At 40.6% G+C, this 23,130-nt stretch overlaps 1 protein-coding gene across 4 annotated transcripts; it reads left to right on the top strand.

Moving 5' to 3' along the window:
* Window positions 1–1,079: 1,079 nt before the first annotated feature.
* On the top strand, window positions 1,080–22,085 carry LOC104422286 (mediator of RNA polymerase II transcription subunit 13). Of its 4 annotated transcripts, none has more exons than XM_039303764.1 (22): window positions 1,080–1,509; window positions 3,520–3,593; window positions 3,721–3,860; window positions 4,594–4,680; window positions 4,926–5,013; window positions 5,148–5,228; window positions 5,385–5,462; window positions 5,545–5,624; window positions 8,686–8,764; window positions 8,868–9,176; window positions 9,546–9,605; window positions 11,015–11,228; window positions 11,944–12,207; window positions 12,707–14,041; window positions 15,063–15,366; window positions 15,543–15,687; window positions 16,483–16,570; window positions 16,894–16,972; window positions 17,798–18,093; window positions 18,290–19,376; window positions 19,718–20,089; window positions 21,124–22,085. In XM_039303764.1, the coding sequence occupies exons 1-22, from the start codon at window positions 1,486–1,488 to the stop codon at window positions 21,726–21,728; spliced, it is 5,889 nt and encodes a 1,962-aa protein (XP_039159698.1). In that variant the 5' UTR covers window positions 1,080–1,485; the 3' UTR covers window positions 21,729–22,085. The 4 variants fall into 4 exon arrangements, with proteins under 4 accessions (XP_039159698.1, XP_010032866.1, XP_010032862.1 ...); XM_010034564.3 differs by having other exon boundaries at window positions 1,081–1,509; window positions 12,013–12,207; window positions 15,057–15,366; XM_010034560.3 differs by having other exon boundaries at window positions 1,081–1,509; window positions 15,057–15,366.
* The last annotated feature ends 1,045 nt before the right edge of the window (window positions 22,086–23,130 follow it).

Below are 23,130 nucleotides of genomic sequence, written 5' to 3'. Positions count from 1 at the left end.
ATCACCTTGGTGGTTCTATTGAACTTAATTTGGTGTCCAAATTTGTGCGGGAAAAACCAATCCCGCGATCATTTTCGAGCTTGGGTAGGTCTGCGTCGTGCCCAGTGGGGTTAGGCCAGGGCTAATACTCCTTCGTAAGAAGGAAAACGCCTATGCTCCTGCCTGGCTCTGATTGGCTGGAATGGTGCTGTGGTCCGATAAAATGCCATCCTTTGCGACGGATCCGTTGACTATCCCAACCGCATTCAAAACAATGTAAGATCATATGAAACAGCCCATCTTGAGTACTCTGCATCTTTTGTTGCTGAGACAATCTTGAAGTATGAAATGAAAATAGTCCCACAGATGCTGCTCATATGCTGATGCAATCATTAGTATTTTGGCCATGGGAAACCGATGAGTCTCTGGGACTTTGACATGCTCTATAGGACTTGGGGTTAGATCCAAACCTAAATAAGTTATACAAAATAGAATGGGTGCCTCTCACCTCGGAATGAGCAGCAGCTGGTTGGCACCGAAGTTCAAGTTAGTCCCCTTGTTGATTGACAGAAGTCGGAGCGTTGACCCATCATCGGCTTTTTGTCCTTATTGTTCTTTATCCAACATACCACGTAAGGAATGTTACCTCAGTTTCGCCACGATCATCGCCCGAACACCTGGGGTTTAGGTGATATTCTTGCATCACCCAGCCGGTCCCTTCGCCGTGAGGCACGCGGCCTTTGTGGAACACTAGTATCCTCTTCTACCTATCCGCACACCCAGTGTCCTCCCTCTTGATGGGGGCGTCCCTTGCCAGTCGGTTTCCCATAAACCAGCTTTGGTTGTCAGGTTGTAGCGGCTGCTGCTCGGGTACTTGGGCTTCAACCGACAGAAGAAAAACAGCTTCTCACTGCTGAACATGTGACTGAGCCGGGAGCGCAAAGTTTGGGGTTTTGGTGGTTTTTTCCGGGAGGGACGGGGCGGAATGCCTGTAGAAGATCCGACCCGTATTGGATCGGGGACGAACCGGACCCGGTCCATCTCGAACATCCCCAATTGGGCCTGAAATCCACCCGCCCGTTTCCCTCCGGTTATTTTTGCGTCTTCGCACTTCTGCGATTCCGCATCCCACCGAGCGACGCCCAAAAAAAATTCGCCCGGAATCGAGTTCTCTCGGCGGCAATTCCACTCGAATTCTCGCCGTCGCCGTCCTCCTCCTTCCCCCGCGGCGGACGGGGCCGGCTGTTAGGGTTCAGCGGCCACCGCGCTCCTCGTCCTATAGCTCGAGGCCTCTCCCCGACGCTCGCTTCCTCAAACTCCCGTCGGGAAGCTGATTTCGCGCTCGCCGCGGGGCCTCAATTCTTCGTGAGCTGTGGTCCCGGAGCATTGCTCGGAGCTCCCCGCGATGCCCGCGCCTTAGTAGTCCATTTTTTTGTCTGGTGGTGTCGCCGGAGCTTGGGGGCCTAGCGTTGCCGGAGGAGCTTCGTCGTTTGCTGGAGTGGAGTGATGTGGACCAACGTCTTCAAACTGGTCTGTACCTCTGATGCTCCGGTTGCTTCGGTTTTCGTCGTTGTTTCAATGCCGGAGCCTTCGTGAAAATCGATTCTTCGCGTTCGTTTCTTATGGTTTTAGTGATGTCGGGCTGGGATTCGGTCGCGGGCAACTCTTCATTCCGTTGTGCGCGATTCGATTTTTACCAAGTTGCGGAACAGAATGTCGCGTGCCTTAGGGTGGAGAGTTTGTGTTGTTATATATGTCTACTTTTGAAGTCATTTCTTCGAGTCAGTGCAGTGGGAAGCTCCGAAGCTTAGTTTGCTACTTCTGGTATAGATGTAACTAAAGCTGCATGATTACTGACTGAATTCAGCAACGCCCTGTCTACGTATGATAGTGCAAAAAGCTTTCCTTTTTTGGTTTTGTTGGGTTGGATCTTACTCCGTTTTATTTTCTTTCGTTTTGTTCTTGGGGGGTGGGGGAGAGCCCTCGAAACTTGATCTGCACCACACTGATTAATACTTGTATAATGTAAAACTTGATTGTTGGGTTCTGAGATGCCAAAAGCTAAGAATTTGGCAATTACTTTCTACATATTAAGTCCGTGTATTTACTTCCAGTTAATAGTTGAATCTAAACAGGGTTCACAGCTTCTTTACTTGAAGGAATTCGAGAAATTTAGTCACCCATGCCATGCCTCTGATGCTTACACCCCCCTAACCCTTTTCATTTCATCTTTATGATGTCTGTGATGTATACTAAGTCAAAAAGAGTGAAGTTAAAAAATTAGGCAACATGGAGAGGTTTCTCAGTAAATTTGCCTTCAATCTTTTGCGGATGAATGGGAACACATAAAGGATTATGAGGAAAGAAGATTCCTACTTTTAGGTCCTAGATGTGTAGAACATACAGTAATTTCGCAGATTCAGTTTGGAGATTTTAATTGCCGGCTCTCTCTTACTTCTCTCTGGTAACACTTGCTAATTTGTCGAAATTGTCAACACTTGCAGCCTAATGCTCATTGTCATGTATTCCACCAGCAACCCATCCACTTGCCTGCGCAATAAGAAATAAGTTTGAAAATTATCACGCTTCTTTTCTTCATCTTCTCCAGTTACTTACCTTGAATAAGTTTGCTGCTACCTGAGAATGCTTTCTCATATTTGATCTCCTGGCAGGAATAGAAATTCTGTTCAGGAAGTGGCCAGTGCTGCTAGTGCTCTTCCTGCCATCCTGGCTGGCTTCTTTGGTTGCCTGTCTCTTATGCCTTTATCTCCATCAATTTGCTTGGGAAGATATCTCAAGAAATGTAGTTGCATAATGCAATGCATTTTTATGATGAGTTGTTGTTGATTCTCAAATAGGTCTTGTCTTGTTTAGATGAGATGAACCATTAGCCCTAGTGGACCCATCCGAGGGTAGCTGCGTTGGTTGAGAGTCCCTCCCTCATTCCAGAGGTTGAGAGTTCGAAACCGCAATTGCTAGCGATTTAAGTGGGGGGCCCTGGCGGTAGGTTGCTAGGCTAGTCTCCTTCGAGGTATAGGGGCCTGGCCCTCAGGAGCCGTTTGAGCACGGGGGGTCCATGCTGGAATCCTCGGCTACCAAAAAAAAAAACCATTAGCCCTAGTGGTACTAAATTGTGCTATTACCTGAGTAGTTATTTTTAGAACCTTTTTCTATAGGTATTATTACCTCAGTATTTTAACATTTGTCTTGCAACATGACATGGTGAAAAATTGACTCGACTTGCGATTCTTTTTGTGTAGAGGATAAGTCAATTTCCTTCTCCATGAAGAGGGCATCAAAGGATCTATCACATCTTCTAGGAATCTATTTTTCTTTTTTTTTACAGCATAGCCTAACAGATACCGGGAGTCAAAACATTTCTTGTAATCTAATAGCCACTCCATAAGTGGTTTGAGTAGTTCATTTAGTCTCAATATATGATGCTAGTGCATTTGTCTTTGTTTCTGCCTGGCTTCATGTTACTTCTTCATAATGTGTCCCTTCCGTACATAGATTTCATTTTCACATTGATTAATACAGGTTGGTCTCCATCAAATATCCTGGTTCCAGTTTCTGCCTCTTGAATCAGATTTAAACCCTTTACCGGACAGAAGGTTAGACTCAGGCTGTCTCACGCACTCTTTCAAAATGCCAATAGAATGATGTTAATCTAGATGTGCAAGTGCTTTACTAAAACCTTTTCTGATATTTCTAATATACGATTTTCTTTATATTGGATAGTGTCAAGTCAGAGACAAAGGATTCTGCTACTTTCTTGGTTCTTTCATCTCATCTTCAGTTGCAGAAGAAAAACTTTCTTAGCACATGGACTAATTCATTTGTGGGACCCTGGGACCCATCTCAGGGTTTGCACAATCCAGGTGAGAATGCAGATGCTTTGAGATGGTGGTTTTCAGGTTATTCCTGGTTATATAAATGAAAATGGGGAATGAACTTTTTGCTCTGTTGCTTCTCAAAGAGTACAGAGAAGGCTGCCATCTTGCTTTCGTAATTTCTTTTCTTCAGATGGACTCTCTGAAAAACAAAGGCAAACTCTTTCTTTGGGCAATTCTCTTGTGCCTATTAAATCTGGAATTTTCTCTATGAAGTATCTTGAGCCTTAAAAAATGATGCCCAACTTGAGAAATATGGAAAAGTAATCCTAGATTAGTCGACTGTGATTTGAGATGGCAGTTTTCAGGTTGACCTGGTTTTAGTTTGAAGTTCTTGAGGTGCAACCTTCCCAATATGCTTTTAGAGTGAAGGCATTTGCCTTATTTGTAGCAGCTTCTCTTCTCACAGGAAGGATTGATTTTTTTCTCATGGGCAGTCTATAGGTAGTAGGCATTGTTTGTTACTGTTTGATCACTTGGTATAGTTTATCGCACAACTATACATATTTTGCTCGAGGTTGAAAAAAGTTGCAAATTAAATACTAAAAGGATTTTAGCCAGAAGATCATCTCACCCCTCTCTTCCCCCCCCCGAGGGGTGCCAGGGGGTGGGGGGAGTGGTCCAACCCTCCATTCCTCCTCTCTTTTTTTTCGGTCGAACTCCATTCCTCCTTTGTTCTTGCAGTTTTGTAATTGCTCTAACAGCTTAAAAAAATGCATAGATGAAAAAATCAAGCTCTGGCTTTTCCTTCCTGGGCGCCACTTATCTGTTGTTGAGACTGCACAAGCAGCGGTATCTGGACTAAGAGGTAACTTGAGTTCTCCATAAACATTTATATATTGGTTTTAGCTGTATGACTTTCTTTTCATTGACCTGCATAACTTCAGATTCATTTTGTGATGTTTGTGTTTACACTTTAACTTTACTCATGTACTTGCCTGTTCTATCTGTTTATATATTTGTTTCTAGGAATTAGGATGTTGGCAGATATAGTATTTCTTAATTTTTTTTTGTATGAAGGATTTTATAGTTTCTTTTGTTTTTTGATGGAAGTTGTTGCATCTGGACTATGGTTGGCTCCTGGGGACTCGGAAGAGGTTGCAGCAGCTCTGTCTCAAGCTTTACGGAATTGTATAGAGAGGTTACTCTCTTTCTAGTTAACTGTAACAATTTAAATGCATACCTATGTATGTACACGCACGTGTGTGTGGACGCATGCACCTACATTTGCTTGTGAAGGTTAGAACTTGACACTTACCTGGGTGAATTTGGCAGGGCACTAAGTGGACTTTCTTACATGAGATATGGAGATGTATTTTCAAAGTACAATCCATTTCAGAGTGAAGGAATTTTCAGGTATTCTACTTTCTTCCCCAGTGAGCCTTTGCTTCCCCTTTTCATTGTACTCCCGTTCCATCCTGTTCTTCTGCTCTTTCTGCTCCTTTTCTGCTATGTTTTTGGTAGGACCACTGGAACTTGATCTATCATTGAACCGTCGGTTGGTTATTGCAGGAGAGGTCAACCAACTGTAGAATTTGTCTTTGCCGCCACAGAAGAGGCGATATTTATACATGCAATAGTTTCAGCAAAGTATGTACACTCATGCCTTGATTTTCATTTCTCATTGCTCTTTAAATACACATGTATGTGTGATTGTTTTTATCTGTATCAGGCATATACGTGCCCTTTCAAGCGATGACTTAGAGAGAGCATTAAGGCATGCTTCTCGCAATTCTAGCCATAGACATCCAGGTTGGAACTTATGGGATTTGAATATCTCTTATGATTTTGGATCTTTCTCTGGCATATATTTCAATTCCTTTTATCTGCCTGGTCTTAATTACATAAAATATGTGTTCCAGTACTGATAAGAATGAGAAATAATAGCATCTAGAGATCTTTTTATTTGTAATTAATCAAGAGCCCATTTATGAAGTGATGCTTGCACCAGATATTTAATGCACTGTCTGTTTTTAATAGTTTGCTGGCCCTCGCTACTTATTGATGAGCACAAGCATTAACAGATGGAATTTATGAAGCTTGATGATCAATCACTAGGATCCAAGCATTTAACAGATAAATCGATGGTGATATAAAAAGCTATGCTTTTAGAATCAGACAGAACCAATTGGATGAGCTGCTGTACAGGAAATTGTCTGCACTTATGTCTTGTTTTGCTCATAGATTCATCTTTGTAGAAAACCAGACTTAATCAAATTTGACCTTGTCAAACTAGTCACGGTCACTACCCAGTTTTTTCTGGTTTGCGCCAGCGTTACTAGGATCATTGCCCCCCCTCTTTTTCTTCCAAACCACACAACAAAACACCCACCCACCCACCCACAAAAAGAAAACAACAATCTGGTATGAGAGACCCCAAAAGTGGTGCATTCACATCTTAGTCTCTACCTTTGGAAATTCTATTGCAAGTAACAAAACTTTGGACTCTTGGAAACAAAATCATAACATCTCCATGCCCCTCCAGCACGGCGACATGGGGGCTAAAAAGGGAAAGAGGGGGGAGGGGTTTCTCTCGCTTTTGACATTGCAGGCCCCAGCAGGAGGACCACATGACGAGCTATCAGCTCAATGGTAGATCTCTTCCCCAGGGATCCTAGATGAGGGAACCCTAAGAGAGTTGCCGGCTTCAACTATCATCCATGTACGATCCATACTAGACCCAACCACCTGCCCATCCTACCTCTTCTACATTCTTGACAGCCAAACTTTGTCTCAATAGTCTTTCAGTAGCATGTTTTGGTCTTCTTTCCCTATGCTCATCAGAAAACATTTTAAAATCCCAATACACCCAGTGCCAGATATAGCAAGCCAACCAGTCTTGAGGTGGTGAGCAGGAAGATGCCAGGGGGTGGTGGGTTGGGGGGAGGGAGGGGGAGGGAGGGGGCAGAGAGAGAGAGAGAGAGCTCTGCTTCTCCTGGCCTCGAGCCATCTGCAGTACTTTTAGATTAGACATTTAATCCTTTTCTATTGATGAGACAAATGGAACAAAAGAAGGGCTCGTGGGCTCCTCATTTCTCTTTATTTAAGTTCTTTCATTAATATAAAATCCTCAAGCCCAAAGCAATTGAAGTGTGAAATCAAATAGAAAGATGGGGCATAAAAGTCGAGTCTGCATTAAAATTTAGTTCAGCCCGTTCATACTCAGTACATGAAACTTAATAAGGGGAAGGGTACTATATAAAAGAAAATGCACAATGATTTTATGAGCAACACGCCTTGAACTTACTGTAATCCCAACTAGCGGACTGTCTAAGCAATACCTCTGCGTTTCGTAAACTGAGGAAACTAGCATTCCGCAGACCCGAATATTGTACTGTGGACAAGGCAAAATTCGTTTGCATGCCAGGAGAAAGAATTAGCAATTGGTGAAAAGGGATTTGAAGCCTTCCCTTCAAGAACTAGTGTTTAAATCTTTTTATTGTGTTATTATCTGAGAGATAATTCAATATACCCTTTCTTTTGATGGAATGTTGTATATAAATTCTCATGCATAGTTCATAGCGTTTGCTTGTTAGTTAGAAATATCTGCATTAGGACATTGTTAACAAGTTTCCTTAGGAAACTTGTTAAATCAGCCGTATACAATGAGTTGATATGAATAATAGGGAAGTCATTGGAGAAGAGTAAAGTAAGTGGATGTACACATCCTGTTGCTTTTTCTGTACAGCTTAAGCAATTTTCTAAGGCACTGATTATCAAAATCCCTTGTAGCTATACTTTCATTTATGACGTTGACAAGTAGAATTGGTGGTTGGACCAATTGATTGCCATCCATCTCTATCATTGATTTTGTGCTGATCCAGTCCTATAAGCAGTGATATGGTGAATTAAATCAGCGTTAGTTGCCTTGTGATGATGCAAGATCATGTAATGCCTAACATATGTTAGACGAGACATAAAAGAACGTGCTGCTGGTTAATGATGTACATGTATTTGCAATCTTCTTGCTTAAACTGGCAGCATTTAATTTTTAAAATCTTCACTGCATTTTTACCCTGTTAATCAATCTTTCATATAAGCTTCAATCATGAGAATTTCTTTCTTTTCCTTCTGTTCAAAAATTAGATTAGCATGATCATTCGGAGTTCCTGTGAAGGTGTGGAAACTATGTTTTCTTGAGAAGGTTCACCTTTGTTAAGACATCCCTTGTTGCTTGTCTGTGGGATTTCAATGGCCCTTGTCTATGTAACTCCCTCCACCTATCACCTTAGACTATTGGGTTGGATGTTCTAATATGGTATCAAAGTCAGGTTTTGTCCTGAATTTATCTTTTATACTAGGCTTGTTGGTCAATTCCATGTGCAATTAATGGTTTGTACGTGGGAGGAGGTGCTAAATATCCGGCATTATTTGTCTATGCGTCTTCAAAGGACGCTATCCGTCCACCTATCAGCATAAGTTTTTTTGGGCTGGATGTTTAAACAATCATCCATAATTGTGCTTTTGACATGATTTTAAGTTTGACAACGTTTGTTCTTCACTTCAAAAGTAGGCACAATGATTTGATGGCTTATGTGATAATCTATGTTAAGTGCAAGTATCATCGTAAGGCCCCTGTTTAATTAGTGAGACATCAAGCAAGAATAATATTGATTGTGTTACTGTGATGTTTATTGGTGATGTCTTGGAGGATGGACGGTTATTGAAAAGCTAAACAAATTAATAATTCCTTAAAATGACAAAATGGGAAATGATCATCATAGACTTTGGTTGAGTGATACTTGAGAAATATCCAAGTAGGCTTCTGCAATAACTGTCGCAATGCGTTTTACCCGTAAGATCATTTTTGCAGTGATTGTATCTCCTAATGGCATGCGCGGAAGGCTAATTGGTGGATGTCCAAGTGATCTTGTCAAGGAAGTATACCTCGGGTAGACTAATTGGAGTTGCATCTAGTTCACATTCTTGTTTCTTTGATTTGATGACAATAGTCCTTGGCGCCAGTTCTCAACATCTTCTGTTACTTTTGGACAGCTCTGGCAAGTCGAAGGCCTCAAGTGGGTTAATAGGTTTGCCGTCTCATGTTTCTCAAGGTTTTGTCTGCCAACTGAGGGGACAAGCTTGTTATGCTGAAGTAACTGTTGGCTGCCCAATTACTGAAACTGACAAGGCATTAGCTCAACGCTCAAATACTCTTAGAAGTGAATGCCTTTCTGCAGGAAGATGCGATCAAAAGGTCTCTCAGGATCATTCATCAACTTACGAGAAGACATTTATATACCCAAATGAGGCAGTGCTTGTCCCAGTCCTGAACGCATCTCTTACCAGATCTTCATTGAGAAGGTGCACAATCATTTGCCTAAATGTTCCTAGCCTCCTAGGTTTATTATTATTATTTTTATTTTTTTTATGTTTCTAATGTTAAATAGCCAAATATATATGATCTAGCAATCAGTTTCAGTTGGACTGGTCTAATCATTTGTATGGCTACATATCCATTTGTATCTTTTTCTGACGACCTGGAATTTCACCATGTGTGGAGTTTGCTCTCCTGCACCAATTGCTTAGTGCACAGCTTTCCTTGCATGTGTTAGATGGCCTTAGAATGGTCTGTGAGATAAATGAAGATATCTGCTAGCTTGAACCCATGTTGGTCATTGTCTTTGCATCAATTGAGTCACTTTATGTTTCTGTGATTTTTTTATGTTGCAGATTTTGGCTGCAGAATTGGTTAGGGCCATCACTGATGGGTTCATCTTACTTTATGCATTGGTGAGTCTATAATTCGTATATTGAGTTTGAGCTTCAATACATCACCAAACACAAACTTGAACTTGTTCACTATTAGCTCCGCTAAGTTTTTCTAGTTAAGATAAGGACACAACTTATTGCAATATATGTATGTAAATATATTGCTTTGGACTGTGATTTATTCGTTTTATCATATCACAAAGGACATTTCATGAACTCAGGCACCTAAGGGGTGCCAAACCATCAGTAAAACATAGATTTGTTTCTTTTGGCATTTTTATCTTGTATTAGTATCTAGGAGCGTGCAAAAGAACTGGGACCCACTTAGACCGCCTAGAACCGGACCGAAACCACCCGAAACCGATGGTTCTTGAGGGAATTGGTCCAGTTCCCGGTTCCATGGGTGGATCCGTTCACCCGGACCGGACTGATTATATTATAATAATATATTATAAAATAAATTTCGAAATTACTAATTAGTAAACCTAAATTTTATGGCTCCATCTCCTCTCACGGTTTCCATGTTTTTATAAGAATTTAGTAAAGTGTGTAAGCTACCTTTTAGCAACTCAACAAATGACTCATTCAAATGATATTTTCGGGACTCACATAAGATATTGTTTTCAAGAATATGTGGAATACCGATGGAATTGGTTTTTTTTTTTTTTTTTTGGTGAACGGTAATTGAATTAAGCTAAGCCAATATATACAAGCAATGGCACCGGCTTACACTCAATACCGGTGGAATTGTTTCTACATAAAGAATTCAATAGCGCAAAGGTTGTAAGAGATTGAGCACTGTTAGGGGATAAAGGAAAATATGATCTACATGTGACAATCATCCAAAACCTTGAACTTAAAGAATATATTAGATTTCAACTGAAATGATTCAAAAATAGGAAAAAAAACCTATTTCTCTTCTTTGGTAGTGTTTTCCAATAAAATAAAGGAAAATGGTACCCTCAATTAAGCCGGTTCGATTTGAAGAAGAATATTACTCAATATGAAGAGAACTCACAGTGGGATTTGAAAAACGATATTATTATTGTTGAAACTGGTTCCATGGATCCACCCAGGAATCGGAATGGACTGGCGGTCCGATTCTCGGGTGGATCCATGCAACTAATGGGTGGTTCCCGGTTCCAATTTTTGGGAACCGGTTCTTAGCGAGCGGTTCCCGGTTCTAGGCTAGGAACCGCCCACCCGGACCATGCACACCCCTATTAGTATCTTAGTCAAAGTCGGTTCATCTTATAGAAAGAAGCTTAGATGCAGATAACAAATGTGCTTTACCTCTCTCATCACTGTCATGTCTTTCATGCACACCCCTATTAGTATCTTAGTCAAAGTCGGTTCATCTTATAGAAAGAAGCTTAGATGCAGATAACAAATGTGCTTTACCTCTCTCATCACTGTCATGTCTTTTGCAGTGGACCACAAATGGACACTCTCGAGGATAGCAATGGATTATGCACTCAGAAAAGTTATTATAGTAGTAGCAATAGTAATTCTAGTAGCTTAAGCAGCCTAAGCAGTAGCTCAAGTGAAAGCGACTACAATATGACTTCTGCAGCAGGGGATCTTGAAGCTGATGCAGACTCGTTGATATCTTCTGCTGAATTGCAGAATGACCGCCTGAAAATGGTATAAGTTCTGTGTCCTTACTTTTCAGATTGTCATTTATGGCTTGAGACCTGAATCCTGTCATCTCAAATTGTCTAAGTGTGGACATGCGACCGCTTATCCTAATATGTTGAGCCATCTAGCATTTTCTCTACATTCATATCTGTGGGGCCATTTGTGGACCATATGTACATTTGCACGTGTTTATTTCGCTTCCTTCTTTTTGGCCAGACGTTATGGGTATGCATGTGTATGTGCACGTCTCTTTTAATTTGAGGTGCGGAGTGGGTTTCGCATGGCTTGCTCGAGAACTTTAAGATTTTTGCATCCAACTTATTTTGCTGCTTATCTATCCAATTGTACATTCTGTCAGAGGACATAAAATAAAGACGAAACCCAGTTTATCTTGTTATTCGAATTATGTGCACGTGCAGACGAAAAGCTATTTTTTTACTGTGGCAGTGACGGGACATATATAAGTTTGCTACTGCAACTTGTTCATGATAGCACAATATTAAAGGATGAAATAGATTGTAAACTTTTGCTAAGATTTTAGTGCATGTTTATTTTTCTTATTTTTGTGAATCTCAATTGGAGAGGAGGTTTTTTGGTTGTCCAAGTAAGGGAAATGATAGGATGTCAATGATTTTTAAAGTAATGCTCTTGTCTATTCTTGTCTATTCCGTCATTGATATTTTGGATGACAGCCAAGTAATTATCATTTATTTTAAACTAGGGCACAAAGCGTCCTCGATCAATAATGACAGATATGTATGGTCAAGTGGACGCTGCCGTTCCTATGCAGGAAGCATACAAATCCGATTTTGGATCTTCAGAAGTTAACACTTCAGCAATTACTGGAGTTGCAAATGAGCAGATAGGATCTCACTGGGATTGGGACGACGATGAGAGAGGTGTGGACATGGATATTCAAGCTCTATTATCTGAGTTTGGTGACTTTGGGGACTTCTTCGAAACTGAAGCTTTGCCTTTTGGAGAGGTACATATTAATTTCTGTAAATTCCTTTTCAACTTTGTCAAATTCATGGGGTAGTTAAGAGTTGCTTATTCTCATATGCTTGAGCATTCTAGAAGGTCTCGTTCTCTGGAATCTACTTATTTCTTTAGTGAGTATGTAAATTTTCTGCATTTTCAGAAAGAAAAAATTTCACTGTCATGGTTACAATCCCATTACCTTTACAATTGAGTAATTTTTGTTTTTTTTTTTTTTGCTTTTACTTGATATGCAGTCTATTTTCAATCAATGTTGTGAAAATGAAGGTAGATTTTGTGCTTTTCTGAATGAATCTATTTATAGTCTTACAAGTATTATGAGTATTACTTTTCAACTCTGATAGGAGAAAAGAGTATTACTGTTCAATGCCATTTTGGTGTTAGTTTCTAGGTAGCAGCGGCTAGATGTGTTGCCCTTTGTCTTTGTATACTCACTGAATCATCACGTCAATTTGATTAAGTATCTTTGAATTTTTGTTGTGAAGCCCCCGGGAACTGCAGAGTCGCAGACTCTTATGTTTTCTGGTTCAGATTTGGTAGTTGGCAGCAGTCCTGTTGGCATGATGGATGTTTCCGAAAGTATGCTTTTGCCTGTTGGTTTTCCATCTTTAGAGGGCTTTAACCCTCCAGCGGTGTCAGAAGAATTTCTCAGCAAAAATCAAGAGATTACCCTGCCATCTGGGCCAATTGTTGACACTCCAGCATCTAATATTGGCGAGTTTGATCATATTATCAAAGCTGAAGCCTTGATGACATTTGCCCAGGAATATGGAGCAGTTGAGGCACCTACTAGTGACTTCTCTTCGTCAATTTTCAAAAACCCATATTTGCCAAAATCTTGTAATGTGGAGAGTGCAAATTCTAGCACTAATAATTATAAGTATGGTGCTACACCTCCATCTTCTCCTTGTCTGGATGGATCAGATGAGAAGAATGGTGTGGCTTTGACCTCAAAAACGTATCAGGGGAATGATGCTCGGTTAAAGAATTATTACACTCATGTGGAGGCTGGTAAAGTAAAAGATGGGACATTGTCTAAATGTAACGATAGTAGTGCTATTTCTATGGAGGCTGCTCCATCTTCAGTCTCATTCTCTAATGTAGGTCCTGCAAATGTTGTAAAGCCTGGCCAGAAGAAAGTGATTGAAGGTGCCATGGACCATTTAGTTCTTTCTATGAAGACTGTGCTTGCAACAGAAGTGGAGTGCCTTGCATTCCAAGCATCCATGTGCAAGATACGTCATACATTATTATCTTCCACTGTCCAGGCCCCAGTTACTTCAAGCAGGTTAAGTGGGAGTGCTATTTTAAATCATCTGCCTGGTGATCAAAGCACAATGACAGATAACATATCTAGCATGTTCGATGTGAAAAAGAAAGAAACTATACCTGTCAGAATAGCTGGTGATGTTGATGGAGGACTATTAGATGGAAACCTTAATGCTTCTGTACGTGTTTGGCGCACTGTTGGAGTACCTAAAGTTCCAAAAGCCAGTAGTTCACCCGGTATTGAAGTATGTCCATCCCCACTTAACTCATTTAGTGAGGAAGGTGGGCTCTCTTATGGGCAAAGGCAACCACTTCAGGAGCTTCTAGATGGAATGCAATTTCTTGTCCAGCAAGCTACTTCCTTTGTTGATGTGACTTTGGATGCAGACTGCGGTGATGGGCCTTATGGTTGGCTTGCATTGGAAGAGCAATGGCGGCGTGGGTTTTCTTGTGGCCCTTCTATGGTTCATGCAGGTTGTGGAGGGACTTTAGCCTCCTGTCATGCCCTGGACGTTGCTGGTGTGGAGTTAGTAGATCCACTTTCTGCAGACGTAAGGATTTTCTTTCTTTATCTCATACCATTTGCTGCTCCTTTTATTTTTTGTTCTTGAGGTGAGAATTGCAGGCTACCTTTTAATGACATTGATTTCTGTCCTACAATAAATTTGTTTATCGTGAGCTGACAAGTAATTAATTTCCATCCAATAACTTGCTGCTGATGTTAATTATGCACAGCTTCTGATGTTTGTGTGGCACCATTTTGGTGCCTGAATTTCCTCATGTGGATTATTTTATTGTGTTTCTTTTCTCAACTTAACCACAAGAATTGTGTCTTCGTACAAATATAGTAAAATTGCTTTAGTACCAATATCAGATTGTTGAGTAGCTAATATCTATGTTCTTACTAGTCTTGTGAATAGATATGTGGCCTTTCAAGCTGTGGTATGACAGGGTTGAGATGTGAGTGATATTATACTTTGCAGTAACAATATCTTTACTCATGAAATTGTTTATGGGGCCGTGAAACATGTTTTCTTCTGGTCTATACACCTATTCAATCTGAGAATCCTGCAGTTTTCATTATGACTCATCTGGATGCAATCTATTAATGGTTTTTGGAACAATGTAAAGATGTCGCCACTTTCTAGTAATGGCATAAACTTATCGTCAATATGTTGGCAACATAATGAGACCATTGAGACAATATTGTCCATACGGGGAGAGCCCTCACTTTGATCGTATGACAATGGATTGTATATGCTGTCACGGACACCAAAGATGCAAAGTTGAACTAATATCTCGGAGTAGCTTCCAGACATGAGAGGAAGTATCATCATCTGACTAATATGTGAAAGAACCTTTTGGTAGGTAAAATAACCTAACTATTTGCCACCAAATAGAATCAATTTCCCCATATGAAGTTTTCATCCAGACCTTTTGTTCCTAAATTGCCTGTTCTTTGTAATTCTTTCTATTGGAGACATACTTTGGAAGTGTCATAATCTTAAATATTGACATTGCATGCATTGTGAGCACCTAGATCCTTATGTGGTGAATGCATCCCAGGTCCAGGTGGCATCTGTGATTAGCTTGCTACAGTCAGATATAAAATCAGCCTTAAAAGCTGCATTTGGTAATTTGGATGGTCCTTTATCCGTCACTGAGTGGTGCAAGGGACGCAACCAGCTAGGTGACGTTGGAAACATGGCAGATGGATTTTCGGCAGAGTCCACTGTAGGTGAGTGTAGAGATCCTTCAAATACTCCAACATTTTCAGGTGGAGAAGCATCAAGCCCATCCCAATCCACTGCAGTTGGTTCATCCAATATAAGAGGTAATGGAAAGCTAGACAAGACAGAAGTTGCAATTCGATTAGGTATTATTTTGGAGATATATCAAGAGGTTATTTTTTTCTGCCAGTATCATAACAGGAATTTTCTGCAATGCCTCAATTGTTTTAACTTTGTAATATCCCCAAAGAGGTGCTCATTTTGTTGTCAAATTATGCTAAAAGTTTTTGGTATTTATATTACATGGTTTTGCTATGGACAGTTACTAGTGGCCTGGATGGATCTAAACTGGATGAATCGTTCCAAAGGAGATTAAGCCAAGATAACAGTTCAGAGTCTGGACAGCAGTTCTCCTCCCGGCTAAGGCCCACACTTTATGTCCTTCCTTTACCTGCGATACTTGTTGGGTACTTCTCTTTTTAAGTTTAATGTTTTCTTTGCTTTTGTCATGTATTCAAGGACCAAATAGCATCAGGTTGCCCAATAGGAAAACCCAAAAAAAAAAAAAAAAAAAAGGAAGAAAGAGAAGAAAATAATCCATATATTTGCTTTGAATCTCCTGATGAGATGAAATGCCTCTAGTCTAGTCTATTAATGCAGTATTTGTTCAACGTTTTGTAACAAACTAGGCAAGTTGATAGTCTTAGTTGGGGTTCCAACTGTAAATGTGCTCTTGAGTATTTGCATCCTCATGTGATGACTCATCCATGTGCTTATCAGAGGTTCAGTTATCTGCACCCATTTGTCTTCCTCATCAATAGATGTCTTGATGGTTATGGAATGAAATAACAGAAAGTTAGACCTATAATAAATTGACTGATTCTTGTAAGGATTGTGGAGAGCATATCGTCTACATATTGTGCTTGTCATTTGTTTAGGTATGTAGCAGTTTATGATCAGCCACGTTTATGTTTTACTGGTTTTCAGTAGTGAGGCTGATCCTTGACCATGTGAAATATGGACATACAGACATAGAGGACTGATCCGGAGTTTTTAACATGTGCTAATCATCTCTAATACCTATAGTATACCCAGCTAGCATTTATCTGTATTTTTATATGACTGTGGAAGCTCTGGCCATCATGCTTAGGATTCTAGGGTATTCGCTGTGGCTCTTTTGATTAAACATATTACTCCCATAAGTAGTACAATCTTTCACCAGGGATTTGTTTTGAAGTTTAAATAGGAAATGATTTTTGCAGGTATCAGGACGATTGGCTTAAAACATCGGCTGGCTCTCTACAAGTATGGGAGAAGGCTCCTCTTGAACCTTATGCACTCGCAAAACCTGTGAGCATTGTCTAACCCACTCATTTTTCTGACATAGGGGCCGTCCGGATTGACTTTTACATTTTACTTTTTTGCTTAATCAACTCTCGTGGCCCACTCACTGCCTTTTGTTGTTTTAAAATCTGAAACAGTTGAAACTTTCGCAAAATGCAAACATTGACACTTTCACATATAACTTTTCGTATGTTTCTAAAATTTGAATAATATTTTAAATTTTGGTGGGAAAGCAAATAAGCGCTTTTGCTTAACTGAAACAGAAAGGCCCTAATGAAACTTTACTAGCAGCATTCTTTAGTCTTATTTTATTGTCATGACTAATGCAGGTCAGTTACTATGTTCTATGCCCAAACATTGATCCCTTAACTTCTGCTGCTACTGATTTTTTCCAACAACTTGGTACTGGTGAGTTTGTACTTCATAGATTGTATTTCTTATACACAGTGTTGTGGATTTAAGTTGGCCTTCCGATGAACATTTTCCTTATTTTGTGTATGCTCTGCAACTGCTGGTAAGGATGACCTATTTGTCAAGATCCCACTCCTTTAGAGTGTCTTTATGAGAATTGAAGTAATAGGCATCACTGGGTATGGGCAGCCTTGTTTTTCCAGAATGCACGAACATGATGGTTTTTTTGCATGGAAAGACCCTCCTTTTTGCTGTTTGTATCCATTGTTTTGTAGCTTAACTCCCTTGAAAAATCTGTAACCATAGTTAACCACTTTTCAGTGAGGAAAACTATCTATATGCTGTTTAAGTCTCTAAACTCAAGCCTTGACCAAGGCGGTGGTTATGGAAAAGTGAGGGTTCCTGCCCTTGATTTTTAGCTGAAAGGGGAAATAGTCTTCCTCTGGACAAGAATTGCCATGCAGTAACATTCCTGTGTCATTGTTTGAGGAAACTTAGAGGCTCTTTTCTCATGATTGTTGCATATTTTGTTGCAATAGTTGCTTGACCACCGGTTTGTTGGTGATTGGAACACTTGTCGGCTGTCCTTTTACATAGGTGCATTTTGTGTGAGGACGTTGAGTCCTGGATCTTCATGATCAAAGGGTATTCATGCCTTTTTGATTATCAACAATAGTTTGATCCTTTGGAATCAAATGTGTCTTAGTTCCAACGACCCACGTAAGAGCCCTATATACAGGATAGGGTGGTTTGCTTGAAGATAATCTTTTCTATTTGCCACTAAGAGGAATTATCCCTCATTTTCCTTGTTTTCTTCCTCAGTTTATGAGACTTGCAAACTGGGGACTCATCTACCCCAGACTATGGGAAACCAAATGGAGACTGATTCTGGAAAAGCATCAACTTCTGGTTTTGTCCTTCTGGATTGCCCTCAGTCAATGAAAATGGTCGGCAGTAATGCATCTCTTGTGGGATCAATGAGCGATTTCTTTCTGTCCCTATCCAATGGCTGGGACTTGACAAGCTATCTCAAGTCTCTGTCAAAGGCTCTCAAAGGATTGAAATATGTTCCATGTTCAACTACAAACCCTAAAGAAGGAAATAGCAGTTCTTGTTTGGTAAGCAAGAATGTGAAATGTCCTTCAATGCGTCTCTTGCATTGATTGGAGCAGCTGAAAATTTGCCGCCTTCATATGTTTGAACTTGATGATAACTGTAGAATAATCGTCACTTATCTTTTTCGTATTGTCCGTTATTTCTCCGTTTTTTGGCTATTTCTACAAGCTTCTTCACCTTTTGTTGGTCATTCTGTAGGTGATCTATGTAGTTTGCCCCTTCCCTGAGCCAAATGCTGTTCTAAAAACAGTGATTGAGTCTTCTGTCGCAATGGGATCAGTCATTCTCCCAGCAGAGAGACGAGGGACATTGAGCAATCAGGTTGGAAAGGCAATGAGCTGCTCGGCAGCTGTCGATGAAGCATCAACAACAAATATCTTGGTGCTTTCAGGATTTAGTATTTCAAAAATAGTGCTGCACATTGTGACAGTTGATGCCATATTTAGGGTAACCAGTCCAACTCTCAGTGAGCTTACCATCCTTAAGGAGACTGCTTTTACTGTCTATAACAAAGCTCGACGGATTTCACGAGGATCTTGTGATGTTCAGTCCTCATCACTTTCAGGTAGATCCCAGTTGGCCATGACCCAAATGACCTCTTCCATGTCTCCTATGTGGAAAGAGTGTGTTGGTCCTCGAATTTCAGGGCCATCCCTTACCAGAGAGGGTGAAATGGATGCCAGCTTGAGGACTGCTGCGTGGGATAATTCATGGCAAACGAGGACTGCGGGACTAAGTAGCGATACTAGTAGAGCTGGGGATTTTCTCTCGCAAGAGGAAGCACGTTGTATGTTTGAACCTCTTTTTATATTGGCCGAACCTGGTTCTCTAGAACATGGTGTTTCACCTACGTTTTCTGCTAGTTTAGTTAACGAATTGTCAAAAGGACAATCAGATGATGGTGGTGGAGGCTTCATGCAAAGTGCGAGCTCAGTGCGAAGTGCAGATTCTGCATCTAGCTCACCAGTCGACGGATCTGAGTCAGACAGCTATGGGTCTGGCCATAAAAAGTTACCAACCATACATTGTTGCTATGGATGGACAGAGGATTGGCGTTGGTTGGTATGCATATGGACAGATGCTCGGGGGGAATTACTTGACAGCCATATATTTCCCTTTGGTGGAATTAGTAGTCGGCAGGACACAAAGGGGTTGCAGTGTCTATTTGCACAAGTTCTACACCAGGGCTGTCAAATTCTTCAGATCTGTTCAGATAATGCTGCTGTCAAGCCCAGAGATTTTGTGATTACCCGCATTGGAAGTTTCTATGAACTTGAATACCTAGGTATGCGAGCTTTTTCCTCGTTTCATATTTCAGTTCTTTCAAGTTTATTATCTCATTGTCACTTAAGTTACTTCCCCTCATTTATTGATTTTGAGTCTAAATCTATTGCCTTAGAATTTTTGGTCCCACAACAGCTTAGATATTTGAAATAATCAATACTGGGGAATAGTTTTTCAATGATATATAGATATCTGAAGGTCATCTCTTTTGCTCTTTAGCTCTTAATTGTAAAGGACAATGGGAATAAATGACAGAAATATATCTAGATGAAAGACTCTTTTAGCTCTTCCATGTTTTCCTTTGTTGACTTTGGAACTCCGTTGTCCCTTCATGGTGGTTAGAGTGGCAAAAAGCCATTTATTCAGTTGGAGGAGCTGAGATGAAGAGTTGGACACTGCAACTACGGCGATCATTGAGTGAGGGGATGTCCGTGGGAGCCAACGGGGCTTCCTTGCAACAACAGGAGATGAATTTGATTCAAGAGAGACCCCTGCCTTCCTCACCCAGTCCATTGTACAGTCCTCACTCCAAAACCTCAGGCTATATGAAGGGTGGTTTAGGACCTTCAACTGCTAGAAAGCAGGTCATGGGTGGACATGCAGGGGTTGAAAGCCCAAGGGGTCTGCTTCAGTGGGTTCAGACCATCAGCTTTGTTACTGTTTCTGTCGATCATTCCTTGAATTTGGTTTATCCTGTGGATGTTCCATCTCCCGGTAAGCCTCCTGTCTACTTTTCAAATCCCACCCCCTCTCTCCTCCTCCTCCTCCTCTTCTTTCTCTTCTTTTCTTTATGGTTGAAAGATAATGCTATTAAAAAAAAAAAAAAAAATTCTTGCTGGAGCCCCTATTAAATACTTTAAGAACATTGCTGGCTGACTCCTTGACCGACGTGTTTGTTATGGATGTGATTATTTATTTGTCTCCACTTAAATCTGGATGGAGCGAGAGGTCCAACCATTCACAGTTTCTTGTCTAGTGTTGCATCAATTCTAGTGCTGGTGGCTGTGAGTACATTTCAGACAATTTTTTGGTTGTGATCTGATCTATTATTTGGCCTTCTCAAAGCCATGTTCAACAACCAATTTGGGATCATTTTGAGGGAAGGTGCAGATACATGGTGGATGCCTATTTGGTTGTCAATCTTTCATAATGATTACCCATCTTTTCATAGCCATAGGCAGGAGTGAACTCCAAGTTGGGCATTTGTTCCAACCTCCCTTTCAGCTTTTCCCCCTTGAAGTTTGTAGTTTACTATACATCTACACACCATTATCTAAAAGGAAAGAATATAAGGAGTCCATGTGTTATCCAGCATCTTTATCCATCCCTCTTGATCAAGTGTCTTTTTTTTTTTTTTTTTTTTTGGGGGGTCGTCATCTTGGTCAAGTTAAATGGAATTCTTTTGGTTTATAAAGTTAAATGGAATGCTTTTGGTTTTATAAAGGTTGTGTTTCATAAAGACACCTTCTTTGTGCAGCAAGGAGTTGTTTGCACTAGGTAGTTCATTCTCCCATTGGAAAAAAAGCATTTTTCCCAGGATAAGAAAATGGCTGGACTAAGAAGGAAAACCAAAAGAGGTTAAACTAAGTGATAGAAGATTGTCACTTCTGATGCCGTGTTTGGGGGACACTTGTTAAATATTCTTTTTGTGTGTGCTTTTTATTGTTTCGTTTATTGGTGGATACGATGCATGCCAATGTTATGTGCTTTGGTAGTTGGCTACCCTAAAAAGAAGATATTTTGTGCAGGAGGAGCTCAAAGTGGGAGCACTATGGGTCCATCCGGTTATCTGGAAGGTTTCACACCTGTGAAGTCTCTTGGTTCTACATCCGCATCTTTTCTGCTAATCCCATCACCCAGCATGCGCTTCCTCCCTCCGACACCTCTTCAGCTTCCTACATGTCTCACTGCTGAGTCCCCGCCACTGGCCCACCTCCTTCACAGCAAGGGCGCAGCGCTCCCTCTTTCTACTGCTTTTGTGGCCTCAAAAGCTGTTCCTACCATGAGGAAGGATTTCAGGGGCAACCTAAAGGAAGATTGGCCTAGCGTTCTGTCAGTTGGGCTCATTGATTATTATGGAGGCACTAATGTTAACCAAGACAAAGTCAGCCGAGGCATCACGAAGCAGGGAGGAAGAACTTTGAGCTCAGAAGCCAAGGATCTTGAGGTCGAGATGCATATAGTTCTCGAGTCTATTGCAGCAGAGCTTCAGGCCCTGTCATGGATGACGGTGAGTCCTGCATATATAGATCGAAGGACCGCATTGCCTTTTCACTGTGACATGGTGTTAAGATTGAGAAGGCTTCTTCATTTTGCGGAGAAGGAGCTATCTCGGCAACCAGAAAAATTATAGGGTGCAGTTGGAGAAAGAAAACATTTGATATCACTTTCTTACTAACATATTTGTTGGGATTGGCAAACCAGTAGGATCTCTAATGAGTCTGTATAGTGTAGAGTAGATAATGGAAAATCCGATTGTACATGTAGCATCGCAGCTCATCCGGAGTCATCTTCTTCCGTCCGTTTCACCTTCCCCTAGTAAATTTTCTTGGTAAGTGCAAGGTGGGATGGACAGGTGTAGTTTCAACTGAAGTTGCAGAAATTGTGTACCCTTTAGAACAGCTCATCTAACTAAAAGCATGTATAATTGACAGTTTTGTTTGATAATGTAGCCCGGACGCTTCGTCCATTGTCAATCCCTTTATTCTGATTCCTGGTTTGCCCTTTTTGAGCTTTAAGAAAAACTGCCACCGGCTTGTTGAAATATCAGTTTTTCTCCGTTGGGTATTCCCCGGTTTTGGAAAAATTCTCTTTCGTCCTCATCATAACTTTGCTGATGCTCGGTTGTCAAAGGCTTATCTCGACTTGCGTTGTGGCTGCAATAAATCCATTCATTACGCAGTGACGGAATACCGTCGAAATTCCAGGCTTGAGCGACTTTATGGAGTCGTTGAAGCAGGAAATCATGTTGAGACTGATTGACCTATTCTAGGTCTACTCAAGAAAGCTACCATGACCCGTCTAACCATTTTCTGAACATTTTACATTGGAAAAAACAATGTCACGGGAGATTGTTTCTTTTTCTTCTTATGGGATGATGGTTGCTTATAGAAATACCTTCGAAACATGACCAACCAAGAGAGACTTTCAACCAACCAAGAAGTAGGTTGACCGTGAGCTTGAGCATTAGTTTACTAACATAAGCATCGCCAAATGCTACTTAAGAATATCGACCACGGCGTTCTAATTAGACCATCATAGAGGATTAGCTAAAGTTAATTTATGCTACCAACCTTTTCATTAGCATAACAGGATGTAACAACTAGTTCTGAAAAGTTCTTGGGAACAGTTCCTTATTGTTCCTCAGTTATTTTCCAGTACTTGCTTATGAACCTTAATAGATTCATGCCTTCTATGGGATAAACTTATCTAAATTGGCACATTGGAACGTTTTTCAGCGCATTGCATTTTGTAAAGGAAGACTAGAAGTTACTGCGAATAATATTATTGAATGGGTTACTTATCTTCTAAATTTCAAATATTGGTGATATGTAATCTTTTTCCCTTCGAATTTTATACAATTAGACTTAATTCAAATTGTCTTGACCATGTCTTGGGGATGGGAATCCCATAAAGGAAGAATCTTTGCACATAGCATTGTGAAATAAAAATTAAAAATTAAAAAGAAATCTCATTCGTCGAGAATTATTAAAAGAAAGAGTAAGAAGGTAAAGTAACATGGGTGCCACTCATTT

The sequence above is a fragment of the Eucalyptus grandis genome, chromosome 10 (genome assembly GCF_016545825.1).
Source record: "Eucalyptus grandis isolate ANBG69807.140 chromosome 10, ASM1654582v1, whole genome shotgun sequence".
In the NCBI taxonomy this organism is placed as follows: Eukaryota; Viridiplantae; Streptophyta; class Magnoliopsida; order Myrtales; family Myrtaceae; genus Eucalyptus; species Eucalyptus grandis.
Note: the sequence above shows the minus strand (reverse complement) of the source record. Positions and strands in the feature narration are given on the sequence as shown.

What these genes read in the sequence shown, in the direction of transcription:
- LOC104422286 (XM_010034560.3), top strand. Translation starts at nt 1,486, where the DNA reads ATGTGGACCAACGTCTTCAAACTG. An exon ending in GGACCAACGTCTTCAAACTG is followed by an intron (nt 1,510 to 3,519) that starts GTCTGTACCTCT and finishes TGATTAATACAG; the next exon opens with GTTGGTCTCCATCAAATATC. An exon ending in CTTATGCACTCGCAAAACCT is followed by an intron (nt 16,571 to 16,893) that starts GTGAGCATTGTC and finishes TGACTAATGCAG; the next exon opens with GTCAGTTACTATGTTCTATG.